This window comes from Schistocerca nitens, chromosome 8 (genome assembly GCF_023898315.1).
Source record: "Schistocerca nitens isolate TAMUIC-IGC-003100 chromosome 8, iqSchNite1.1, whole genome shotgun sequence".
NCBI classification, from domain to species: Eukaryota; Metazoa; Arthropoda; class Insecta; order Orthoptera; family Acrididae; genus Schistocerca; species Schistocerca nitens.
This window is the reverse complement of record NC_064621.1, coordinates 522,161,446-522,184,728: the sequence shown is the minus strand read 5'-3', so window position 1 is coordinate 522,184,728 and position 23,283 is coordinate 522,161,446. Positions and strand designations below refer to the sequence as shown.

The 23,283-nt window shown below is 43.6% G+C and overlaps 1 protein-coding gene across 1 annotated transcript in view; it reads left to right on the top strand.

Moving 5' to 3' along the window:
* Positions 1-23,283, top strand: part of LOC126199341 (ubiquilin-1) — a 112,842-nt gene that overhangs the window by 25,437 nt on the left and 64,122 nt on the right. Inside the window, exon 5 of the mRNA XM_049936194.1 lies at positions 1,090-1,209. Within this exon, the coding sequence (XP_049792151.1) occupies positions 1,090-1,209 (120 nt within the window). The remainder of the gene's footprint in view (positions 1-1,089; positions 1,210-23,283) is intronic.

Below are 23,283 nucleotides of genomic sequence, written 5' to 3'. Positions count from 1 at the left end.
GTAAGCAGAGATGTAAATATGGGTACCCACTGATTTTAGCTTAGAATATGTGAGATCCATATACCCAATTTTTGAACTTTCCCTATTGCATTCAAATGTTGCATGATGATGGAATGGGGAAAAGTTCATCACATTGGTCAGTTATCGAGTACACAGTTGTGGATCATTATGGATTAATGTGTATAAATGATCTCCATCAAACCCGGAAGGCCTACCTGAATGTAGAGTCACTGATGTTAGAACGATCGTTGTTGGAACTAGAAAACCATTTTCTTGCTGTGATCTTTCCAATAGTGTTATTCCCATACACATTGCAAATATTTCTGGCTGCCTCCACTGCTGTCACCCCTCAGTTGATTTCAAACAGAAGAATATCTCAGATATGTTCAGATTTCTCCACTTGGCACTTTTATTTTCTAGTATCCACAGTTCCACCCACTATTTCCAAATGATAATATGTGGACTCGGTTAGCAACAGTGAACTACAAATAAAAAAATGAAAACCAATAAATAAACCCATAGCATCCGAAATAACAACATGCAAAACAAAAATGCTATGAAGTTAAGCACCAACATAATATTTTTTAATGTACTGTTCTGTGCTTGGCTATTTTCTTCCTTTCCATTGTTTTCATTTTTTTAAGTGATAAGAAAATGAAACTTTCCTGTTTACTTACTTTATTTTTCATTCTGTTCATAGATCTGGTTTTACAGCAGATTTTTAAGTTAGACGATGTTTTTAGTTTAAATCGTGAACTATTGAGTGTGAATGGGATGTTGACTGACTATATATCTTACATTAATTTAAAATTTTTCCATATTAGTTTGTAACAATTTTAGCAGAGTACTGAAAATCTCGCTGTCTAACAGTCCATATGGGAAAAAATTTACAGTGTTTGTGAACACATCTTTAGTTTTGAACAGCTATGTGATTCACAGCCAACGGGAGACAAGCAGGTCTTCACAGTAGTTTCTTGGAGTCTGATACAGCATTGTGCATGAAATCATCAGCATTAAGATAAAACATAATGCTTTGTTACACAAATTAAATTTTTTATTGAAAATAACTAAATTCCTTTTCTTTTCTAGGTGGTTATAATGCCCTGCAGCGGATGTATCGTGACATTCAAGAGCCAATGTTGACTGCAGCAACAGAGCAATTTGTTCGAAATCCATATTCAACAACAGGCAGTAGCAGTAACAATAGTGGTGTGTTCTTAATGGTTTATTTAGCCTTTTAATATTTGTTTTATTCCTTTCCAGTCAACTCCAGTTTCTGTCACGAATTAACTTTGAGTAGAAATTTACTTTCAGTTGTTTGGTAGACTATTGATAAGTTTATGTATTTGCACTTCTTTTTTTATAGCAAATTAGAAAACTAAACAACATAAGCTACTTGTAATGGTAGTGATAACACTGGAAACTATTGCATATTTTAGGCATCTTACAGAAACAGAGGCATAAGTTACAAGCATATAGTGATGCAGCTTACAAAATCTGCAATGACTGAAATTATATTGACAAAAAATATTGTAAGAGGTTGCAGGATTTTTAACTTACTAATAATAAAATTATAAGTAGGCAAGCAAAGGTGTAAATGCTGACTAGTTTCTGCACAGACACATCTGCACTAGGACTGACACCTGAATGAATTGCAAGAGTGCACCGTGGAACTCACATACTGTGTGATCAAAATATCGGGACACCTGGCTGAAAATGACTTAAATGTTTCTGGTGCCCTCCATCGGTAATGCTGGAATTCAGTATGGTGTTGGCCCATCCTTAGCCTTGATGACAGCTTCCACTCTCGCAAGTATACGTTCAGTCAGGTGCTGGAAGGTTTCTTGGGGAATGGCAGCCCATTCTTCACGGAGTGCTGCACTTAGGAGAGGTATCGATGTCGGTCAGTGAGGGCTGGCACGTTGGCATTCCAAAACATCCCAAAGGTGTTCTGCAGGATTCAGGTCGGGACTCAGTGCAGACCTATCCATTATAGGAATGTTATTGGCGTGTAACTACTCCGCCACAGGCTGTGCATTATGAACAGGTGCTCGACCGTGTTGAAAGATCCAGTCACCATCTCCGAATTGCTCTTCAACAGTGGGAAGCAGGAAGGTGCTTAAAACATCAATGTAGGCCTGTGCTGTGATAGTGCCACGCAAAACAAGAAGGGGTGCAAGCCCCTCCATGAAAAACACGACCAAACCATAACACCACCGCCTCCGAATTTTACTGTTGGCACTACACACGCTGGCAGATGACGTTCACCGGACATTCGCCGTACCCACACTCTTACCATTGGATCGCCATATTGTGTGCACCAAGCGAGGCGTTGTTTGGCATTTACTGGTATGATGTGTGGCTTATCAGCAGTCGCTTGATCATGAAATTAAAGTTTTCTCACCTCCCGCCTAACTGTCATAGTACTTGCAGTGGATCCTGACGCAGTTTGGAATTCCTGTGCGATGGTCTGGATAGATGCCTGCCTATTACACATTACGACCCTCTTCAACTGTCGGTGGTCTCTGTCGTTGAACAGTCGAGGTCGGCCTGTACACTTTTGTGCTGTTTGTGTCCCTTCGTGTTTCCACTTCACTATCACATCGGAAACAGTGGACCAAGGAATGTTTAGGAGTGTGAAAATCTTGCGTACAGATGTATGACACAAGTGACACCCAATCACCCGACCATGTTCGAAATCTGTGAGTTCTGCAGAGTGCCCCATTCTGCTTTCTCACGATTTCTAATGACTAATGAGGTCACAGATATAGAGTAGCTGTCAGTAGGTGACAGCAAACTGCAACTAATATGAAAAATGTATGTTTTTGGGGGTGTCTGGATGCTTTTGATCACATAGTGTATTTCACATATAAAAATAGTTCCTTGGTTGAGGTGAAAGGAAAAAGAATACACACCAAAAGTTAAAAGTGAAAAATGTAACTATTGAAAGCCTAGCTGGGGAGGTACTTGAAGTCTTTGGTTAGGAAATGAATGCAACAGTGTTTTTTGTAAAGTATATGCTACTTGCAAAACTGTGGCGATACATTACTATCGTGTATTCTTAAGACAGCACAATGGTGAAAACTTCTGGAAACTTCATCAGGAACTAATCATAATTAATTGAGTGCATGGTTGATACCCTCTCTTGCGTCACGTTGTCTAAAGAGATGGACCGTGGTGTCAGACAATGTGATGTCATGATTCATACTGATTCAGGTCCACTGGTTAGGTAGACTCTCTGGTCCATTTAAAGCTGAAGTATCAGAGCAGCTTGTGTTCTGAACTGTAACGGTGGACCCATGGACAACCCAGCTGTAGTCCTGGACTCTTTCGTCCATTATACATGGATACAGAACTTCAGTCATTACACCAGGCAGTGATAGTATGACTGGCACAGTGTGACAATACTGGAACAATCTTATAAAAATGTTACAATAGAATAATCAGAGAGTAGAGTGTGAAAGAGCTAGACGCCATCAGACCTATTAATCGACTGCCTCTAAGCCAGCTGATTGGGGTATTTATGCTGAACTGAGGAGAGGCTTTGTTGCGAGGTGTCATTCGTAATGACCTAATCAGTCCAGTTTATTACATGTGCTTGGCACTCACTGGGCTGCTACATTTGCTTAATTGGTTTGTTCCAGTACCGTAACCGCTCTGTCAGGTCCTTGATAGGTGGTGGTGTGTCCTGTCCAGTGCATCTTACTTAGCGTTATGAAGCAGCAAAGGCAGTTTGGTGTGCACTTCCTTACACTTTTTCACTGAGCGTGCTCTCACTCACACACTCAAGTGTTGCTGTTGCACTCTTGGTGACCAATTAGCCGTGTCAAAATTCTCATTCTTTGTGGTTGGTTTGTGTTTATGTATCCTTGCAGTGAAACAGTGCTGGGCTGTGGGGACTTAGTATGGGAAGAGAAGAGTAAAAATTTTCAATCTCTGTGAATAATAAAACTTAGAAAAATTGAGGACTGACTTTGTCATGCAGTGAGTGGGAGATAAGCCACACAGACAGTACAGCAGTGCAGTAGACCAAGTCTACAGATACAGATGACAAATGTGTAAGGCATAGATGGCAAGGAAATGCTGATAGTTGAACGATGTGACTGCATGATCACCTCAGTATACAAGCCACTGAATGCTCACTTGTACAACTCTGACAGGGTTAGTCAGCTATGTCATGGGAGACTTAACAGCCACATCATCCGATGTGTCCACTTAGAAGATAATAACAATAGAGTAATCTTCTGACTGCTCAGGTTATCTCAATATGATTAATTAATGGTGTATTTTTAGATGTACAGCCAAATTTTTGATTCCATTTTATGCAGAATATTCCGATGACTGACCCAGTCATCTTCAGTTGGGAATCAAACTCAGCTATAAATGGCAGCACACCATGAATAATACTTCAATGTAGTAACACATGCAGTCCCTCCACTAAAAGTTTAATTTTGACAGAATGTAACTGGAAGAAATTCCAAATCCTACTGTGTAGTGCAGTGGCTGAAATAACCTTGACACCAAAGTTGTTAGGCAAATTTTTTGAAGCGGTGAAAGGAAGGTCAAGGCAGCCTATGCTAAGTGGAGACAGTGTAGTTACAGCAAGGCTCTTGCACAAGGAATGAAACACTAATGAAATGATAGGAATATATAGTTACTTGAAGACAATCACCTTCTCTGAGAATACAATTACTGTTTCTCAGCAATTAATCAATTCGGTACTAACTGTGAAATATGTTGGCTAAAGACAGTTGAAGGCTAGATATGGGATCAATGAGCCAAATAGCATTGAAACTCCTAGCACACCAGACAGCTCTTGAAAACAACAGATGCGATCAGAAACGCTCCAAATTAAATTCAAAAAATAAATAGGAGCAAAGAAGAAGAAACTAGCATTGCTTCACTCCTCTTCAGCACACAGGTAAAAAGATAACAGCCAAAAGCAAAGTGAGGAAGGCTTCAGGTTTGGATGATATCCTAGTAAAAGGAATTGATCATTTGTAGATGAAAACAAATGCCACTAAAATTATGCGACAATTGTGTTGTAATCAACCAACCCCTTACATTTGGATGGAAGCTAAGATTGTTACTGTTCTAAAACTGGAAAATCTGTGTAATAATCCTTGTAGCAACTGTGATATATCTCTTCCCCCTCCAAATCTGTAAGAACTGTGAGAGAACCATATAGCTTCATCTTTTAGATACATACATAAACATGTCTGCTAGTCATGATACAGTTATTCTCAGACTTTGGGTTCAAAAGATATACCTTATTATGTACCCACGTGGAATGTTTCCCTCTATTATATTCATATCATTATTTTGTAACTGTATAGATAAAAATCTATCACCAAGTGGCAGCAGGAGAACATATACATGAAAGGTGGTTATACTTGCGCAATATTTCGGAGCCAGTGGCTCCTTGTGGTAGAAGGGTTGAAGGGAAAAGAGGAGTGAAGGAAAAGGACTGGAGAGGTTTAGGAAAAGGAGTAGATTTCGGAAAAGTCAGCTCGAACCGCGGGTCAGGGGAGACTTACCTGACAGGATGAGAAGGAAAGACTTGCATAAGTATAACCTTCTTTTATGTGTCTGTTCTCCTGCTGCCCCTTGGTGAGTAGATTTTTTTATCCATCCAGTTACATTATATTGTCAAAAATTGATTATTTTCATTGTTATAAAAGATATACCTTCTAGCAAAAGACTACACATTGACCTTGGCTACCAGTCACCATCGAAAAACTTCATGTTTGTTGTAGAATTCCAGAATGAAAGAAGCAAGTATCGGAGACAGAAGAATAATCTACCTCAGGACAGTGTGCTGGCCCAAAACTTTGTAAATATTTGTCGATAACAAAGCACTACAGATTGACATTTATAAATATTTGTCAATAACCGAGCAGTACTGGTTCATTCTAAAGGCTCCATATAAGCTGATGACTGACCTGTAGCTATTCAGGGCATTGTGTTAGGTTTCAATATCCGTGCCAGCGGGCATTGCAATGGAGCAGATGAGCTGGCTTGGGTAGCATGGTGGAATAGTGTGAAAACCTGTCACGGAACGGTGCACAGGTCACGTAGTGTGTGCATACCCGCTGACAGAAGTGTTTACTTGCAGGTGGCAGTAAGCTAAGTGGACCAGTGTTTATGCTGAGTTCAACCTCCGTTGAGCTAAGTGTATTCATGTGCACATCTCAATATATTTTCATGCTCTCTGATTCCCTTGATTGACTCACATGGCGAGGTTTGTTCCTTCTCCCTGATTTCTGCTCCCCAGTTATTATCGAGCCACCATCGGCGTGCGAGGTATCTGCTTTGGCAGTGTAGAGTAACGGTGTTGTCACACCTGTGCAGATCCTAAAGAGGAGGTTAAAGCAAGACTAACAGAAGCCCCATAGAGGCTCAAAAAATAATTTTGTGACCAGCTTAAGCCTAACTGTACAAACATCCAAGTTTTCCCTTTCCATCTCCACAGTAGGCATGCAGACAAAGGGCTCCAGGTTACATGAAGAGGTGTGCTATTGGAGCATAGTCCCTGCCTCAGATACCTTGGTGTTACCCCAGACAACATTCTGGTGCACAAACAGCACTGTGCCTGCACAAAACTGAAGGTTAATGACAGAAACAGTGTAGTTAATGAAATTGTGTCTCAAGATGTAATGCTGAACCACAAGTGGTAAGTACTGTTACTGGCAATTTGCTGTTCTGCTGGTAAATGTATATATCTGATACGAATATGCTTGCACTATGAAAGTTGATGTTGCACTGAAATAAACGTGCAGGCTCATCATTGGTTGGAATTTATTCCCTGACAATTCAGTGGGAGGCAATTGTCTACAGAGGGAAAGCTGAAGTCCTCCATGTCCAAACAGTATCCACCACATGCCAGTTTTAATGAGCTACATCACAGGATACAGGATACTGCTGCATAACTAGTTAAGTCATCCAGATTTGTGAAGTCAGATAGAGGAACTTGGCTGTAGTGTGGTTTTCCGGCATTCTCAGCTTCCCAGTGCTCTCCCAGTTTGGCAAAGAATGAGAAGTACGCAAAATTTTTCAGCTGTGAGTGGACAAATTTAGCATGGCAGAAGTCCTTCTCGGAATTTGCCAATGATGGGCCATAAGTGAGGGTCATTTGAACATACACATTTATTTTATCTCAGTATGCTAATGAAGATGATTTGAAGTGAAAATATGTTTAAAAAGATCACTTTAAAAATCAAATGAACAGATAACGCAAATCTTGATTACCCACACTTTTGCCACTAGCTTGAACTTATTAACGTATCAACAAGTATTTGCTGGTATATGGATGTTGACTTTTGTGGACACGACGTCTTTTGTGGACACGACGTCTTTTGTGGACTATAATTATTTTTTTTATATAGTTCTGTGGATGTGTAAAAAAAGTAGCAGATTTTTCAGTATCAAACGGATGCTACATCATTACCCACCCAAGTTTTGCTTGGTCCCTATCGTCCTGAGGTCTGAGTGACCCGCTTTTCTTTTCAGCCTTCCCTGACGTATCATTCTCTCCTCAGGGAGAAAGGATCTAATAGTTCCGAAAGCTAGGATAGTGTTATCACTTTTATGTTTGTACATGTCTTTTGACAGTACTGAATATTTTGTCTCCTGAAGGTGAAACATGGACAGCAATTCTCTCTCATAATTTGTTAGTTTTCATGATTGAATTTTCATTTGGTACAAAAATTTATAATACAGTTAGTGAAGCAAGAGTATGTAGAGCAGTAACAGTAAACAACACCAAAATAAATTTTCTTTGTGTGGCAAATATCATTTGCCCAGATGTGCATTATGATATCAGTTTCTTTTCTTCTTTTAACTTATTAATATTTTTCTGCTCATTTATGCTCCTGTGAAAGGGGTAGTACCTACTTGGAGTAACTTTTCATTTACATTTTGAGCATTGTATAACATTAAACCCTATATTAGTATGATGTTGAATACCAGTATATCGGTATCATGCTGTATTTTGTGACCATATGAAGTCGTTATCAGGAAAAGCAAACTGGAGTTCTACGGGTCGGAGTGTGGAATGTCAGATCCCTTAATCGGGCAGGTAGGTTAGAAAATTTAGAAAGGGAAATGGGTAGGTTACAATTAGATATAGTGGGAATTGGTGAAGTTCAGTGGCAGGAGGAACAAGACTTCCGATCAGGTGAATACAGGGTTATAAATACAAAATCAAATAGGGGTAATGCAGGAGTTAGTTTAACAATGAATAAAAAAGTAGGAATGTGGATAAGCTACTATGAACAGCGTAGTGAATGCATTATTGTAGCCAAGATACACGAAGCCCACACCTACCACAGTAGTAAAAGTTTATATGCCAACTAGCTCCGCAGATGATGAAGAGATTGAAGAAATGTATGATGCGGTAAAAGAAATTATTCAGATTGTGAAGGGAGACGAAAATTTAGTAGTCGTGGGGGACTGGAATTCGATAGTAGGAAAAGGAAGAGAAGGAAAAGTAGTAGGTGAATATGGAATGGGGGTAAGGAATGAAAGAGGAAGCCACCTGGTAGAATTTTACACAGAGCATAACCTAATCATAACTAACACTTGGTTTAGACTCATGAAAGAAGGTTGTATACGTGGAAGAGCCCTGGAGACACTGCAAGGTTTCAGATAATTATATAATGGTAAGACAGAAATTGAGGAACCAGGTTTTAAATTGTAAGACTTTTCAGGAGCAGATGTGGACTCTGGCCGCAATCTGTTGGTTATGAATCAATATTAGAGAAGGAAAGTTGATACTCACCATATAGTGGAGATGCTGAGTCACGATAGATACGACAAGAAGATTCACACAATTATAGCTTTAGGCCATTAAGGCCTTCATCAGCAATACACACACGCGCGCACACACTCATGCAAACACAATTTGCACACACGCTTGCAGTCTTAGACAACTGAAACCACACTGTGAGTAGCAGCACCAGTGCATGATGGGAGTGACGACTGGGTTGGGGTAAGGAGGAGGCTGGAGAGGGAAGGGGGAGGGATAGTATGGTGGGGATGGCAGACAGTGAAGTTCTGTAGTTTAGGAGGGGGGCAGGAGAGAAGGTGGGGGGTAAGTAGTGGAAAGGAGAGAAATAAAAAAGGAAATTAAAATACTGGGTGTGGCGGTGAAATGATGGCTGTGTAGTGCTGGAATGGGACCGGGGGGGCTGGATGGCTGAGACAGTGACCAGTGACTAATGAAGGTTGAGGCCAGGAGGGTTATGAGAATGTAGGATGTATTGCAGGTGAAAGTTCCCACCCGCGCAATTCATAAAAGCTGGTGTTGGTGGGACGGATCCATATGGCATTGGCTATGAAGCAGTCATTGAGATGAGGGATATCATGTTTGGCACCATGTTCAGCAACAGGGTGGTCCACTTGTTTTTTGGCCACAGTTTGTCGGTGGCCATTCATCCGGACAGACGGCTTGTTGGTTGTCATGCCTACATAGAATGCAGCACAGTGGTTGCAGCTCAGCTTGTAAATAACATGACTGGTTTCACAGGTAGCCCTGCCTCTGATGGGATAGGTGATGTTAGAGACCAGACTGGAGTAGGTGGTGGTAGGAGGATGTATGGGACAGGTCTTGCATATAGGTCTATTACAGCTATGAGGTAAGGGATTGGGAGCAGGGGTTGTGTAAGGATGGACGAGTATATTGTGTAGGTCTGGTGGACGGCGGAATACCCCCGGACCCGCAGGGCGGTAAGAATAGGCCCGAGGTATTCCTATCTGTCGTAAGAGGCGACTAAAAGGAGTCTCACATGTTCTGGCCTTTATGTGATGGTCCCCTGTAAGGCTTGACCTCCATTCTTCAAAATTTTTCCGAAGAGCGAGCCAATTGGGGAAGGGCGTCTTACATGATGCATTGTGTCAATCGTACCTTGAGATCTGTAACCCACTTTCTCGTTGTCGCATTGCAGTCCCGCTCATTCGCCATCTGTTGGGTGAGGACACCTTCCTGGGTGTGTTTTCCATTATGCACTATGCAGTGTCGCTTTCTGCGCTGACAGTGACCATGGACTTGATTCCACCTGATATCCAGCACGGTAGCCAGTCTGTTGTGGTGGGGCCGCCATGTACCCTGTTGGTTGTAGCCCCCTGAGAACACAGGGATCGCTATGCTGATGCCTGCACCGTTAACTCCCCACATCTGCCAAGGAGTAGATGCCTGTCACCCTGGGTCATCGGGACTCCTGGCAATGCAGGATTTTACAGCGTGAAAGGAAAATCGTGGAATAAAAGACCCTGGAGTGATTGACCTACACTGAGGCTAAGAGGAAATTTGAGCGTCTGCATCCTGTGGCTATGACCACCTCTTATGCTGCCACTACGAGAACAGTTGTAGCCCCATCCGTTCTGCGAATTCCGGTTGGCTCTCCGAGCCGGAAGATTACACCTGCCTCTTTGATGGCCGGGGGCACTTCCCTCCCTGTTGCTCCCACACCACCTACCTCGGGAGCACTGCCCCCCCTCCCCCCCCCCCCCCAACCATTGGTGACTTAAGTCCCCACTTCTCAGCCGGAGAAGTGCAAGTCTTCGGCACCTATTGTTAGGAAGGGGTCCCTTGGGTCACTCCCTTCCCAGTTTTCTGCTATTGGGAAAGATACTCCCACCAGTGGCTGAAGTGCCCAAAAGTAGCTGGTCGTAGGGCTTCACGATCATAGTCAGTCCTGGAGACAGAATCAGTCAAGCCCTCCCAGCCAGAGAAACCCAAGGAGCAGCGAGAGAAATCCAAAAAGAAGACCCCCAAGACCAAGGGACAAGTGATGGCACCCACACCACTACTATCTAAAAGCTTTCCTTCTGAGGATGAGGTGGAGATTCTGGCGTCGGCTGAGGACCTAGATTTCGCCAGACCTCCCCAGACACCATGGATACAGACTGCTCAGGAAATAAATCGGTGGCAGCAGGTGACGCTGAGGCGTAAACTGCCTCATTGAATGTTCCATGCCTTACTAGCCTTCCGATCACGTCATCCTCCAGTGGAATTGCGGTGGTTAATTCCACTGCCTGACTGAGCTACAGCAACTGTTAAGCTTAACAGCTGCTTTCTGCATTGCCCTCCAGGAAACCTGGTTCCCGGCAATGCAGAACCCTGCCCTCCGCAGCTATAAGGGATATTGCAGGAACTGTAGTGACTATAATCGAATGTCAGGTGTTGTTTGCATCTGTATCCTGAACTCACTGTGCAGTGAACCTGTGCCCCTTCAAACCCCTCTTGAAACTGTGGCTGTCAGGATAAGGATGACACAGGAAATAACTGTCTGCAATGTATATCTTCCTCCAGATGGTGCAGTACCCCTGAGTGCATTGGCTGCACTGATTGATCAACCCCCTAAACCTTTTCTACATTTGGGAGATTTTAATGCTCATAACCCGTTGTGGGGTGGCACCGTGCTTACTGGCCGAGGTAGAGATGTCAAAAAGGTACTGTCACAACTCGACCTCTGCCTCTTAAATAAAGGTGGCCCCCACATTTCAGTGTGGCACATGGCACATATTTGGCCATTGATCTCTCGGTTTGCAGTCCTGGCCTTCTCCCATCATCCGCTGGAGAGCACATGACGGCCTGTGTGGTAGTGACCACTTCCCCATCTTCCTGTCTCTGCCCTGGCGTCAGGTCCACATACGCCTGCCCAGATGGGCTTTAAACAAGGCGGACTGGGAAACTTTCACCTCTGCTGTCACCGTTGAATTGCCTCCGCACGGTAACATCGATGTGATGGTTGAGCAGGTGACTACAACAGCGGCATAAGCAGCACCCTTCCCTGGAGCACCTCATAGCCTTTAAATGGCTCCATGCTTGCGTTTGCCATCTTATCAAACGACGGAAGCAGGAATGTTGGGAGAGATACGTCTTGACCATTGGGTGCCAAACGTCACCTTCCCAAGTCTGGGCAAAGATCAAACGTGTTTTCGGGTACCAGACCCCAAGAGGTGTTCCCGGTGTCAACCTAAATGGCATGTTATCTACCGACAAAAACGCAATTGCCGAGCACTTTGCTGAGTACTATGTTTGAGCCTCTGTGTCAGGGAATTACCCCCAGCCTTTCGCATTCTCACATGACGGCTGGAAGGGAAAGTGATTTCGTTCGCTACATGCCACAGTGAATCCAATAACACCATTTACAGAGTGGGCGCTCCTCAGTGCCCTGGCACATTGCCCTGGCACATCTCCTGGGCCAGATCGGATCCACAGTCAGATGATTAAACATCTCCCATCTGACTACAAGTGACACCTCCTCGTCATCTTCAACAGGATCTGGTTTGATGGCATCTTTCCATTGCAGTAAAAACCAGCTTGATGTGGATAGCTATTGGCCCATCAGCCTCACCAGTGGTCTTTGTAAGCTGCTGAAATGTATGGTGTGTCGGCGGTTGGGTCAGGTCCTGGAGTCACATGGCCTACTGGCTCCATGTCAGGGCAGCTTCCGCCACGGTCACTCTACCACTGATAATCTTGTGTCCCTTGAGTGTGTCATCTGCACAGCCTTTTCCAGACGCCAACACCTGGTTGTTGTCTTTTTTGATTTACGGAAAGCATATGACACGACCTGGCGACATCATATCCTTGCCACATTCTACAAGTGGGGTCTCCAAGGCCCGCTCCTAATTTTTATTCAAAATTTCCTGTTGCTTCAAACTTTTCTTGTCCAAGTTGGTGCCCCCATAGTTTCATCCATATCCAGGAGAATGGAGTCCCACAGGGCTCCGTATTGAGTGTGTCTCTGTTTTTAGTGGCCATTAATGGTCTAGTGGCAGCTGTAGGGCCGTCTATCTCGCCTTCTCCGTATGTGGATGACTTCCTTACTGCTCCTCCAGTACTGGTGTTGCTGAGCGTCCCCTACAGGTAGCCATTCACAAGGCGGAGTCATGGGCTATAGCACACAGCTTCCAGTTATCAGCTGCAAAGTCGTGTGTCATGCACTTCTGTCGATGTCATACTGTTCATCCAGAACCAGAACTTTATCTTACTGATGATCCACTCACTGTAGTGGAGGCATATCGATTCTTAGGACTGGTTTTTGGTGCCCAATTGACTTGGCTACCTCACCTTCGTCACCTTAAGCTGAAATGCTGGCAGCACTTCAATGCTCTCCGCTGCCTCAGCAACATCAACTGGGGTGCAGATCACTCTACGGTGCTGCAGCTCTACAGAGCCCTTGTTCAATCCCTCCTTGATTATGGGAGTGTGGTTTATCGTTCGGCGGTGCCCTTGGCAATGCGTTTACTCGACCCAGTGCACTACTGTGGCATTCGCCTAGCGACAGGTTCTTTTAGAACGAGTCCGGTGACCAGTGTCCTGGTAGAGGCCGGAGTACCTCCATTAAAGTTTAGGTGTTTTCCTCTGTGGCCAGACTGTGGTAATTTGGGAGGTGATGGGAGACTGAAAGATAAGGCACGAGAGATTTATTTTTGTACGAGGTTGGGAGGATAATTACGGTCAGTGAAGGCTTCAGTGAGACCATCGGTATATTTTGAGGGGGACTGCTCATCTCTACAGATGCAATGGCCATTGGTGGCTAGGCTGTACGGAATGGACTTCTTGGTATGGAATGGCTGGCATCTGTTGAAGTGGAGGTATTGCTGGTGGTTAGTAGGTTTGATATGGACGGAGGTACTGATGTAGTCATATGTGAGGTGGAGGTCAACATCTAGGAAGGTGGCTTGTTGGATTGAGTAGGACCAGGTGAAGCAAATGGGGGAGAAGTTGTTGAGGTTCTGGAGGAATGTGGATTGGGTGTCCTCACCTTAAATCCAGATAGCAAAGATGTCATCAATGAATCTGAACCAGGTGAGGGGTTTAGGATTCTGGGTTTTTAATAAGGATTCCTCTCGATGGCCCATGAATACGTTGGCATAGGATGGTCCCATGCGGGTGCCCATAGCCACACCCCGGTTATGTTTGTAGGTAATGCCTTCAAAGGAGAAGTAATTGTGGGTGAGGATATAGTTGGTCATGGCGACTAGGAAGGAGGTTGTTGGTTCGGAATCATAAGGCATCTAGAAAGGTAGTGTTCAATAGCAGTAAGGCCACGGGCACTAGGAATCTTACTGTACAGGGAGCTGGCATCAATTGTGACGAGCAGGGCACCGTGTGGTAAAGGGAAAGGAACTGTGGAGAGTCAGTGGAGGAAATGGTTGGTATCTTTTATATAGGAGGATAAGTTCGGAGTAATAGGTTGAAGGTGTTGGTCTACGAGAGCAGAGATTCTCTCAGTGGGGGCACTGTAACTACCCACAATGGGTCATCCTGGGTGGTTGGGTTTATGGACTTCAGGAAGCATGTAGAAGGTGCGAGTGCAAGGAGTGGCAGGGGTAAGTAGAGAGATGGACTCTGGAGAGAGGTTCTGGGATGGACCTAAGGATTTGAGTAGTGACTGGAGATCCCGCTGGATTACTGGAATGGGGTCACTGTGGGAGGGTTCGTAGGTGTAAGTATCTGACAGCTGGCAGAGTCCTTCCGCCAGGTAATCCTTGCGGTTCAAAACAATGGTTGTGGAGCCTTTGTCTGCAGGTAGGATTATAAGGTCGGGATCAGTTTTTAGATGGCGGACTGCGGTTATTTCTGCAGATGTAAGGTTAGTTTGCATGTTAAGGGATTTTGGGGAATGATGGTGAGGCAAGGTTCGAGATTAAGAAATTCTGCAAAGTTAACGGGGTGGTTTGGAGGCAGTGGGGATGCCTATCGTGACTCAGCATCTGTGCTATATAGTGAGTAGCAACTTTCCTTCTCTAATATTGTTACAGTCCGTCATGGATTTTCCATTATTGGTTATGAATTGTAGATTAAAACTGAAGAAACTGCAGAAGGGTGGGAATTTGGGGAGGTGGGACCTGGATAAACTGAAAGAACCAGAGGTTGTAGAGAGTTTCAGAAACAGCATTAGGGAATGATTGACAAGGGCAGGGGAAAGAAACTCAGTAGAAGGAGAATGGGTAGCTTTGAGAGATGAACTCATAAAGGCAGCAGAGGATCAAGTATGTAAAGGCGAGGGCCAGTAGAAATCCTTGGGTAAAAGAAGAGAGATTGAATTTACTGGATGAAAAGAGAAAATAAAAAAATTCAGTCAATGAAGCAGGTGAAAAGGAATACAAACATCTCGAAAATGAAATTGACAGGAAATGAAAAATGGCTAAGCAGAGATGGCTAGAAAACAAATGCAAGGATGTAGAAGCATATATCAGAAGGGGTAGGATAGATACTGCCTACTGGAAAATTAAAGAGACCTTTGGAGAAAAAAGAACCACTGTATGACTATCAAGAGCTCAGATGGAAAACCAGTCCTAAGCAAAGAAGGGAAAGCAGAAAGGTGGAAGGGTCTATTCATGGGCGATGTACTTGAGGACAATATTATGGAAATGGAAGAGGATGAAGATGTAGATGAAGATGAAGATGTAGATGAAGAGATACGATACTGCGTGAAGAGTTTGACAGAGCACTGAAAGACCTAAGTTGAAACAAGGCCCCAGGAGTAGACAACATTCCATTAGAACTACTGATACAAGAAGAATATAATAATTCCAATCCCAAAGAAAGCAGGTGTTGACAGATGTGAAAATTACCGAACTATCAGTTTAATAAGTCACAGCTGCAAAATACTAACACAAATTGTTTACAGATGAATGGAAAAACTGGTAGAAGCTGACCTCGGGGAAGATCGGTTTGGATTCCATAGAAATGTTGGAACACGTGAGGCAATAATGACCCTACGACTTATCTTAGAAAATAGATTAAGGAAAGGCAAACCTACGTTTCTAGCATTTGTAGACTTAGAGAAAGCTTTTGACATTGTTGACTGGAATACTCTCTCTCAAATTCTGAAGGTGGCAGGGGTAAAATACAGGGAGCGAAAGGCTATTTACAATTTATACAGAAACCAGATGGCAGTTATAAGAGTTAAGGGGCATGAAAAGGAAGCAGTGGTTGGGAAGGGAGTGAGACAGGGTTGTAGCTTCTCCCCGATGTTGTTCAATCTGTATATTGAGCAAGCAGTGAAGGAAACAAAAGAAAAATTCGGAGTAGGTATTAAAATCAATGGAGAAGAAATAAAAACTTTGCAGTTCGCCGATGACATTGTAATTCTGTCAGAGACTGCAAAGGACTTGGAAGAGCAGTTGAATGGAATGGATAGTGTCTTGAAAGGAGGATATAAGATGAACATCAACAAAAGCAAAACGAGGATAATGGAATGTAGTCGAATTAAGTCGGGTGATGCTGAGGGAATTAGATTAGGAAATGAGACACTTAAAGTAGTAAAGGAGTTTTGCTATTTGGGGAGCAAAATAACTGATGATGGTCGAAGTAGAGAGGATATAAAATGTAGACTGGCAATGGGAAGGAAAGCGTTTCTGAAGAAGAGAAATTTGTTAACATTGAGTATAGATTTAAGTGTCAGGAAGTCGTTTCTGAAAGTATTTGTATGGAGTGTAGCCATGTATGGAAGTGAAACATGGACGATAAATAGTTTGGACAAGAAGAGAATAGAAGCTTTTGAAATGTGGTGCTACAGAAGAATGCTGAAGATTAGATGGGTAGATCACATAACTAATGAGGAGGTGTTGAAGAGGATTGGGGAGAAGAGAAGTTTGTGGCACAACTTGACTAGAAGAAGGGATCGGTTGATAGAATATGTTCTGAGGCATCAAGGGGTCACCAATTTAGTACTAGAGGGAAGTGTGGAGGGTAAAAATCATATACAGGGGGACCAAGAGATGAATACGCTAAGCAGATTCAGAAGGATGTGGGTTGCAGTAGTTACTCGGAGAGGAAGCAGCTTATACTGGATAGAGTAGCATGGAGAGCTGCATCATATCAGTCTCTGGACTGAAGACCACAACAACAACAACAACAACAACAACAACATCATGAAGTCCTCTTAAGACCAAACATGTTTCACTTAATTTAAAAGTGTCATCGGTGGTTGGGTTGTTTTTTTTCCTCTCTCTCTCTCTTTCTCTTTTAATCCTTAGATTATCATCATGTGTTGTCCTATACACAGACATCTATTTTGCAACACACTGCACTAGCCACCATATTTTCTTATGTGCATGTTTCTCTGTATATATCTATCAAACGTGTCAAAACCATGATATTATTTCTAATACGTGTCTGTGGAAGAGAGGCCTCGAAACCAAAGAGAGATGACAACATGTGAAGTAGAGTTTGCACTAATATAGAAGCGTTCTGTTATTAGGTTATACAAATTAATTGGTTATGAACATCAGCAATGTAGAAAAAGACAGATTGCTACTAATTGTAAAGATGAAGGGTTAAGTTACAGACAGGCGCAAGTAAGGTACATAGACCTTAGCTTTCAGCCACAGCCTTTGTCAGAAAAAAAGACACACACACACACCGTCCATTCACAGAAGCAAGCACATCACACGCACTCGTTACTGGCAACTCCAGCAACTCAGACCAGAATGCAACTTACACGTGGGATGGAAGCAGCAATCTGGAAGGGGCAGGTAAGAGAAAGGGATAGTAGTGTATGGGTGGGAAGGGGAGAGGAGTGCTGTCTTGCAGAGTGTGGAGGGACCAGAATGCCAACAGGTGCAGCATCAGGAGATTGTGTGGCATGGAAGTGGGGAAAATGGAGCGAAAAAGGTGAGGAGTGGGGAAAGGTGGGCATGTGCGTTGGCAGAGGGTGGCAAACAAAGGGTGGGAGACAAGAACGGGAAGGAGCTGATAGGACAGAGGGAGCAGAAGCTGGTGGGTGGAGGGTGTGGAAGCCATTGAAATAAAGCATGTGTTCAGCTGCATGTTGTGCCACAGGGGATGGTCTACTTTGCTCTTGGCAACAATTTCGTGGTGGCCATTCATCCTTGTGAATAGCTAGTTGATAGTCATACCAACAAAAAAAGTGCATTGACTGCAGCAGAGCTGGTAAATGACATGGGTGATTTCACAAGTGACCCGACCCCTGATGGGGCTCGACAAACCTGTGACTGGACTGGAATAGGAGGTGCTGGGTGGGTGGATTGCACAGGTCTTGCACCTGGGTCTTCCGCAGGGATAGGATTCTTCTGGCAAGGGGTAGGGATTGGGAGTGGCATAGGGATGGACTAAGATGTTGTGGAGGTTGGATGGATGACAGAATACCTCATAGGAGTGGAAAAATCTTGGATAGGATGTCCATCATTTTAGGACATGATGATCGGTAATCAAAGCTCTGGTGAAAGATGTCAAGGATGGTATTGGGTGACAAAAGGGGCACTCCTATGTGGCTGGTCCTTGGGGGGGGGGGGGGGGGGTGAAGAGAGGTTTGGGGGTGTGATGGGAAATGGCATGGTAGATCTGTTTGTGGACTAGGTCTGTGGGATAGAGCCTGTATTTGTAGGCCTTGACAAGACCCTCAGCATACTGGGCAAGAGAGTTCTTTACACTGCAGATATGCCATTCCCAGGTGGCCAGACTGGTTGGGAGGGATTTCTTGGCATGAAAGGGATATGTCAAAATGCAGGTATGGTTATGTACTGTAGATTCAAACTGGAGAAATTGCAAAAAGGTAGAAAATCAAGGAGTTGGGACCTGGATTCAGAGAACCAGACGTCGCTGAGAGTTTCAGAAGGAGAATTAGGCACAGTTGACCAGAACCGGGGAAAGTAGAAGATGAATGAGTAACTTTGAGAGATGCAATAGTGAAGGCAGCAGAGGATCAAATAGGTAAAAAGACAGGATTTAATAGAAATCCTTGGATAATACAAGAGATACTGAATTTAATTGATGAAAAAAATATGCAGTAAATGAAGTAAGTGAAAGGGAATAAAAATGTCTAAGAAAATGAGATTGATGGGAGGTGCAAAATGGCTAAGCAGTAGAGGTTAGAGGACAAATGAAAGGATTAGAAGCATGTATCACAAGAGGAAATATGGATACCACCTTCAGGAAAACTGAAGAGGCCTTTGGAGAAAAGAGAAGCCCTGTATGAATATCATGCGCTTAGATGGAAAATCAATTAAAGGCAAATAACGGGAAACTGAAAGGAGTATATACACTCATGGAAATTGAAATAAGAACACCGTGAATTCATTGTCCCAGGAAGGGGAAACTTTATTGACACATTCCTGGGGTCAGATACATCACATGATCACACTGACAGAACCACAGGCACATAGACACAGGCAACAGAGCATGCACAATGTCGGCACTACTACAGTGTATATCCACCTTTCGCAGCAATGCAGGCTGCTATTCTCCCATGGAGACGATCGTAGAGATGCTGGATGTAGTCCTGTGGAACGGCTTGCCATGCCATTTCCACCTGGCGCCTCAGTTGGACCAGCGTTCGTGCTGGATGTGCAGACCGCGTGAGACGACGCTTCATCCAGTCCCAAACATGCTCAGTGGGGGACAGATCCGGAGATCTTGCTGGCCAGGGTAGTTGACTTACACCTTCTAGAGCACGTTGGGTGGCACGGGATACATGCGGACGTGCATTGTCCTGTTGGAACAGCAAGTTCCCTTGCCGGTCTAGGAATGGTAGAACGATGGGTTCGATGACGGTTTGGATGTACCGTGCACTATTCAGTGTCCCCTCGACGATCACCAGTGGTGTACGGCCAGTGTAGGAGATCGCTCCCCACACCATGATGCCGGGTGTTGGCCCTGTGTGCCTCGGTCGTATGCAGTCCTGATTGTGGCGCTCACCTGCACGGCGCCAAACACGCATACGACCATCATTGGCACCAAGGCAGAAGCGACTCTCATCGCTGAAGACGACACGTCTCCATTCGTCCCTCCATTCACGCCTGTCGCGACACCACTGGAGGCGGGCTGCACGATGTTGGGGCGTGAGCGGAAGACGGCCTAACGGTGTGCGGGACCGTAGCCCAGCTTCATGGAGACGGTTGCGAATGGTCCTCGCCGATACCCCAGGAGCAACAGTGTCCCTAATTTGCTGGGAAGTGGCGGTGCGGTCCCCTACGGCACTGCGTAGGATCCTACGGTCTTGGCGTGCATCCGTGCGTCGCTGCGGTCCGGTCCCAGGTCGACGGGCACGTGCACCTTCCGCCGACCACTGGCGACAACATCGATGTACTGTGGAGACCTCACGCCCCACGTGTTGAGCAATTCGGCGGTACGTCCACCCGGCCTCCCGCATGCCCACTATACGCCCTCGCTCAAAGTCCGTCAACTGCACATACGGTTCACGTCCACGCTGTCGCGGCATGCTACCAGTGATAAAGACTGCGATGGAGCTCCGTATGCCACGGCAAACTGGCTGACACTGACGGCGGCGGTGCACAAATGCTGCGCAGCTAGCGCCATTCGACGGCCAACACCGCGGTTCCTGGTGTGTCCGCTGTGCCGTGCGTGTGATCATTGCTTGTACAGCCCTCTCGCAGTGTCCGGAGCAAGTATGGTGGGTCTGACACACCGGTGTCAATGTGTTCTTTTTTCCATTTCCAGGAGTGTAGATGATAAGTCAAAAGGAGATGAATTTGAAGACAGTGTTATAGAAATTAAAGAAGACATAGATGAAGATGAAATGAGAGATATGATACTGTGCGAAGAATTTGACAGAGCACTGAAAGACCTAAGTTGAAACAATGCCCCGGGAGTAGACAGTATTCCACTACAACTACTGATAGCTGCGAGAGAACCGGTCATGATAAACTGTTCCATCTGGTGAACAAGATATGAGACAGGTAAAATACCCTCACACTTCAAGAATAATGTAATAATTCCAATTCCAAAGAAAGCAGTTGCTGATAATTGTGAATATTACAGAACTATAAATTTAATAAGTCATGGTTACAAAATATTAACATGAATTCGTTATAGAAGTGCAGAAAAACTGGTAGAAGCTGACCTTGAGGAAGATCAGTTAGGATTCCAGACAAATGTAGGAGCAAGCAATACAATAGTGACACTGCAACCTATCTTAGAAGATAAGTTAAGGAAAGACAAACTTATGTTTATAGCATTTGTCAACTTAGAGAAAGCTTTTGACAATATTGACTGGAATACTCTCATTGAAAGTCTGAAGGCAGCAGGGGTAAAATACAGGGAGCAAAAGGCTATTTACAACTTTTACAGAAACCAGTTAGCAGTAATGAGAGTCTAGGAGCATGAAAGGGAAACAGTGCTGAGAAGGGAATGAGACAGGGTTATAGCCTTTCCCCGACGTTATTCAATTTGTAGATTGAGCAAGAAGTAAAGGAAACCAAAGAAATTTTGTAGTAGGAATTAAAGTTCAGGGAGAAGAAATAAAATCTTTGAGGTTTGCTGGTGATAACAAAAGCAAAACATGGACAATGGAGTGTAGTCGAATTAAATCAGGTGATGCTGAGGGAATTCGATTAGGACAAAAAATATTAAAGTAGTAGATTAAAATAGTAGACGAGTTTTACTATTTGGACAGCAAAATAATCTATGATGGCTGAAGGAGAAAAGATACAAAATGTGGACTGCCAATGGCAAGAAAAATGTTTCTGAACAAGAGAAATTTGTTAACATCAAATATAGATTTAAGTGGGATGAAGTCTTTTCTGAAGGTATTGGTCTGGAGTGTAGCCATTTATGGAAGTGAAACACAGTCAATAAACAGTTTAGACAAGAAGGGAATAAAAGCTTTAGAAACGTTGTGCTACAGAAGAATGCTGATCAGATAGGTAGAGCATGTAACTAATCTGGTCCAGACTGTATACCAATTAGGTTCCTTTCGGAGTATGCTGATGCATTAGCTCCATACTTAATAATCATATTCAACCATTCGCTTGACGAAAGATCCGTACCCAAAAGACTGGGAAGTAGGAGTAACCCACTAAATTACAGGCCCGTATTGTTAAAGTCGATATGCAGCAGGATTTTGGAATATATGTTGTGTTCAAACATTATGAATTACCTTGAAGAAAACTGTCTATTGATACACAGTCAACATAGGTTTAGAAAACATCTTTCCTTTGAAACACAACTTGCTCTTTATTCACATGAAGTGTTGAGTGCTATTGACAAGGGATTTAAGATCGATTCCGTGTTTCTGGATTTCCAGAAAGCTTTTGACACTGTACTACACAAGCGGCTTGTAGTGAAATTGCGTGCTTATGGAATATCGTCTCAGTTATGCGACTGGATTTGTGATTTCCTGTTAGAGAGGTCACAGTTTGTAGTAATTGACGGAAAGTCATTGAGTAAAACAGAAGTGATTTCTGGTGTTCAAGGCAGTGTTATAGGCCCTTTGCTGTTCCTTATCTATATAAATGATTTGGGATACAATCTGAGCAGCCGTCTTAGGTTGTTTGTAGATGATACTGTCGTTTATCGACTAATAAAGTCATCAGAAGATCAAAACAAATTTCAAAACGGTTTAGAAAAGATATCTGAATGGAGCGAAAATTGGCAGCTGACCCTAAATAATGAAAAGTGTGAGGTAATCCACATGAGTGCTAACAGGAATTCGCTAAACTTCGGTTACACGATAAATCAGTCTAATCTAAAAGCCGTAAATTCAACTAAATACCTGGGTATTACCATTATGAACAACTTCAATAGGAAGGAACACACAGAAAATGTTGCGTGGAAGGCTAACGAAAGACTGCTTTTTATTGGCAGGACACTTGGAAAATGTAACAGATCTACTAAGGAGACTGCCTACACTACACTTGTCCATCCTCTTTTTAGAATATTGCTGGGCGGTGTGGGATCCTTACCAGATAGGACTGACGGAGCACATCGAAAAAGTTCAAAGAAGGGCAGAACTTTTTGTATTATCGCGAAATATGGGAGAGAGAGTCACAGAAATTGTACAGGATTTGGGCTGGACATCATTAAAAGAAAGGCGTTTTTCATTGCGACGGAATCTTCTCACGAAATTCCAATCACCAACTTTTTCTTTCGAATGTGAAAATATCTTATTGACACCGATCTATGTAGGGAGAAATCCTCACCACAATAAAATAAGGGAAATCAGAGCTCGTACGGAAAGATATAGGCATTTGTTCTTTCCGTCTGCTATATGAGATTGGAATAATAGAGAATTGTGAAGGTGGCTCGATGAACCCTCTGCCAGGCACTTAAATGTCATTTGCAGAGTATCCACGTAGATGTAGATGTAATAAGGAGCACTGCATAGAATTGGGAAGAAAAGAAACTGGTGGCACAATCTGACTGCAAGAAGGGATTGGTTGGTTGGTCACATTCTGAGACATCAGAGGATCACCAATTTAGTATTGGAGTGAATTGTGGGGTTAAAATTCACAGAGGAAGTCAAAGAGATGAATACACTAAGGAGATTCAGAGGGATGTAGGTT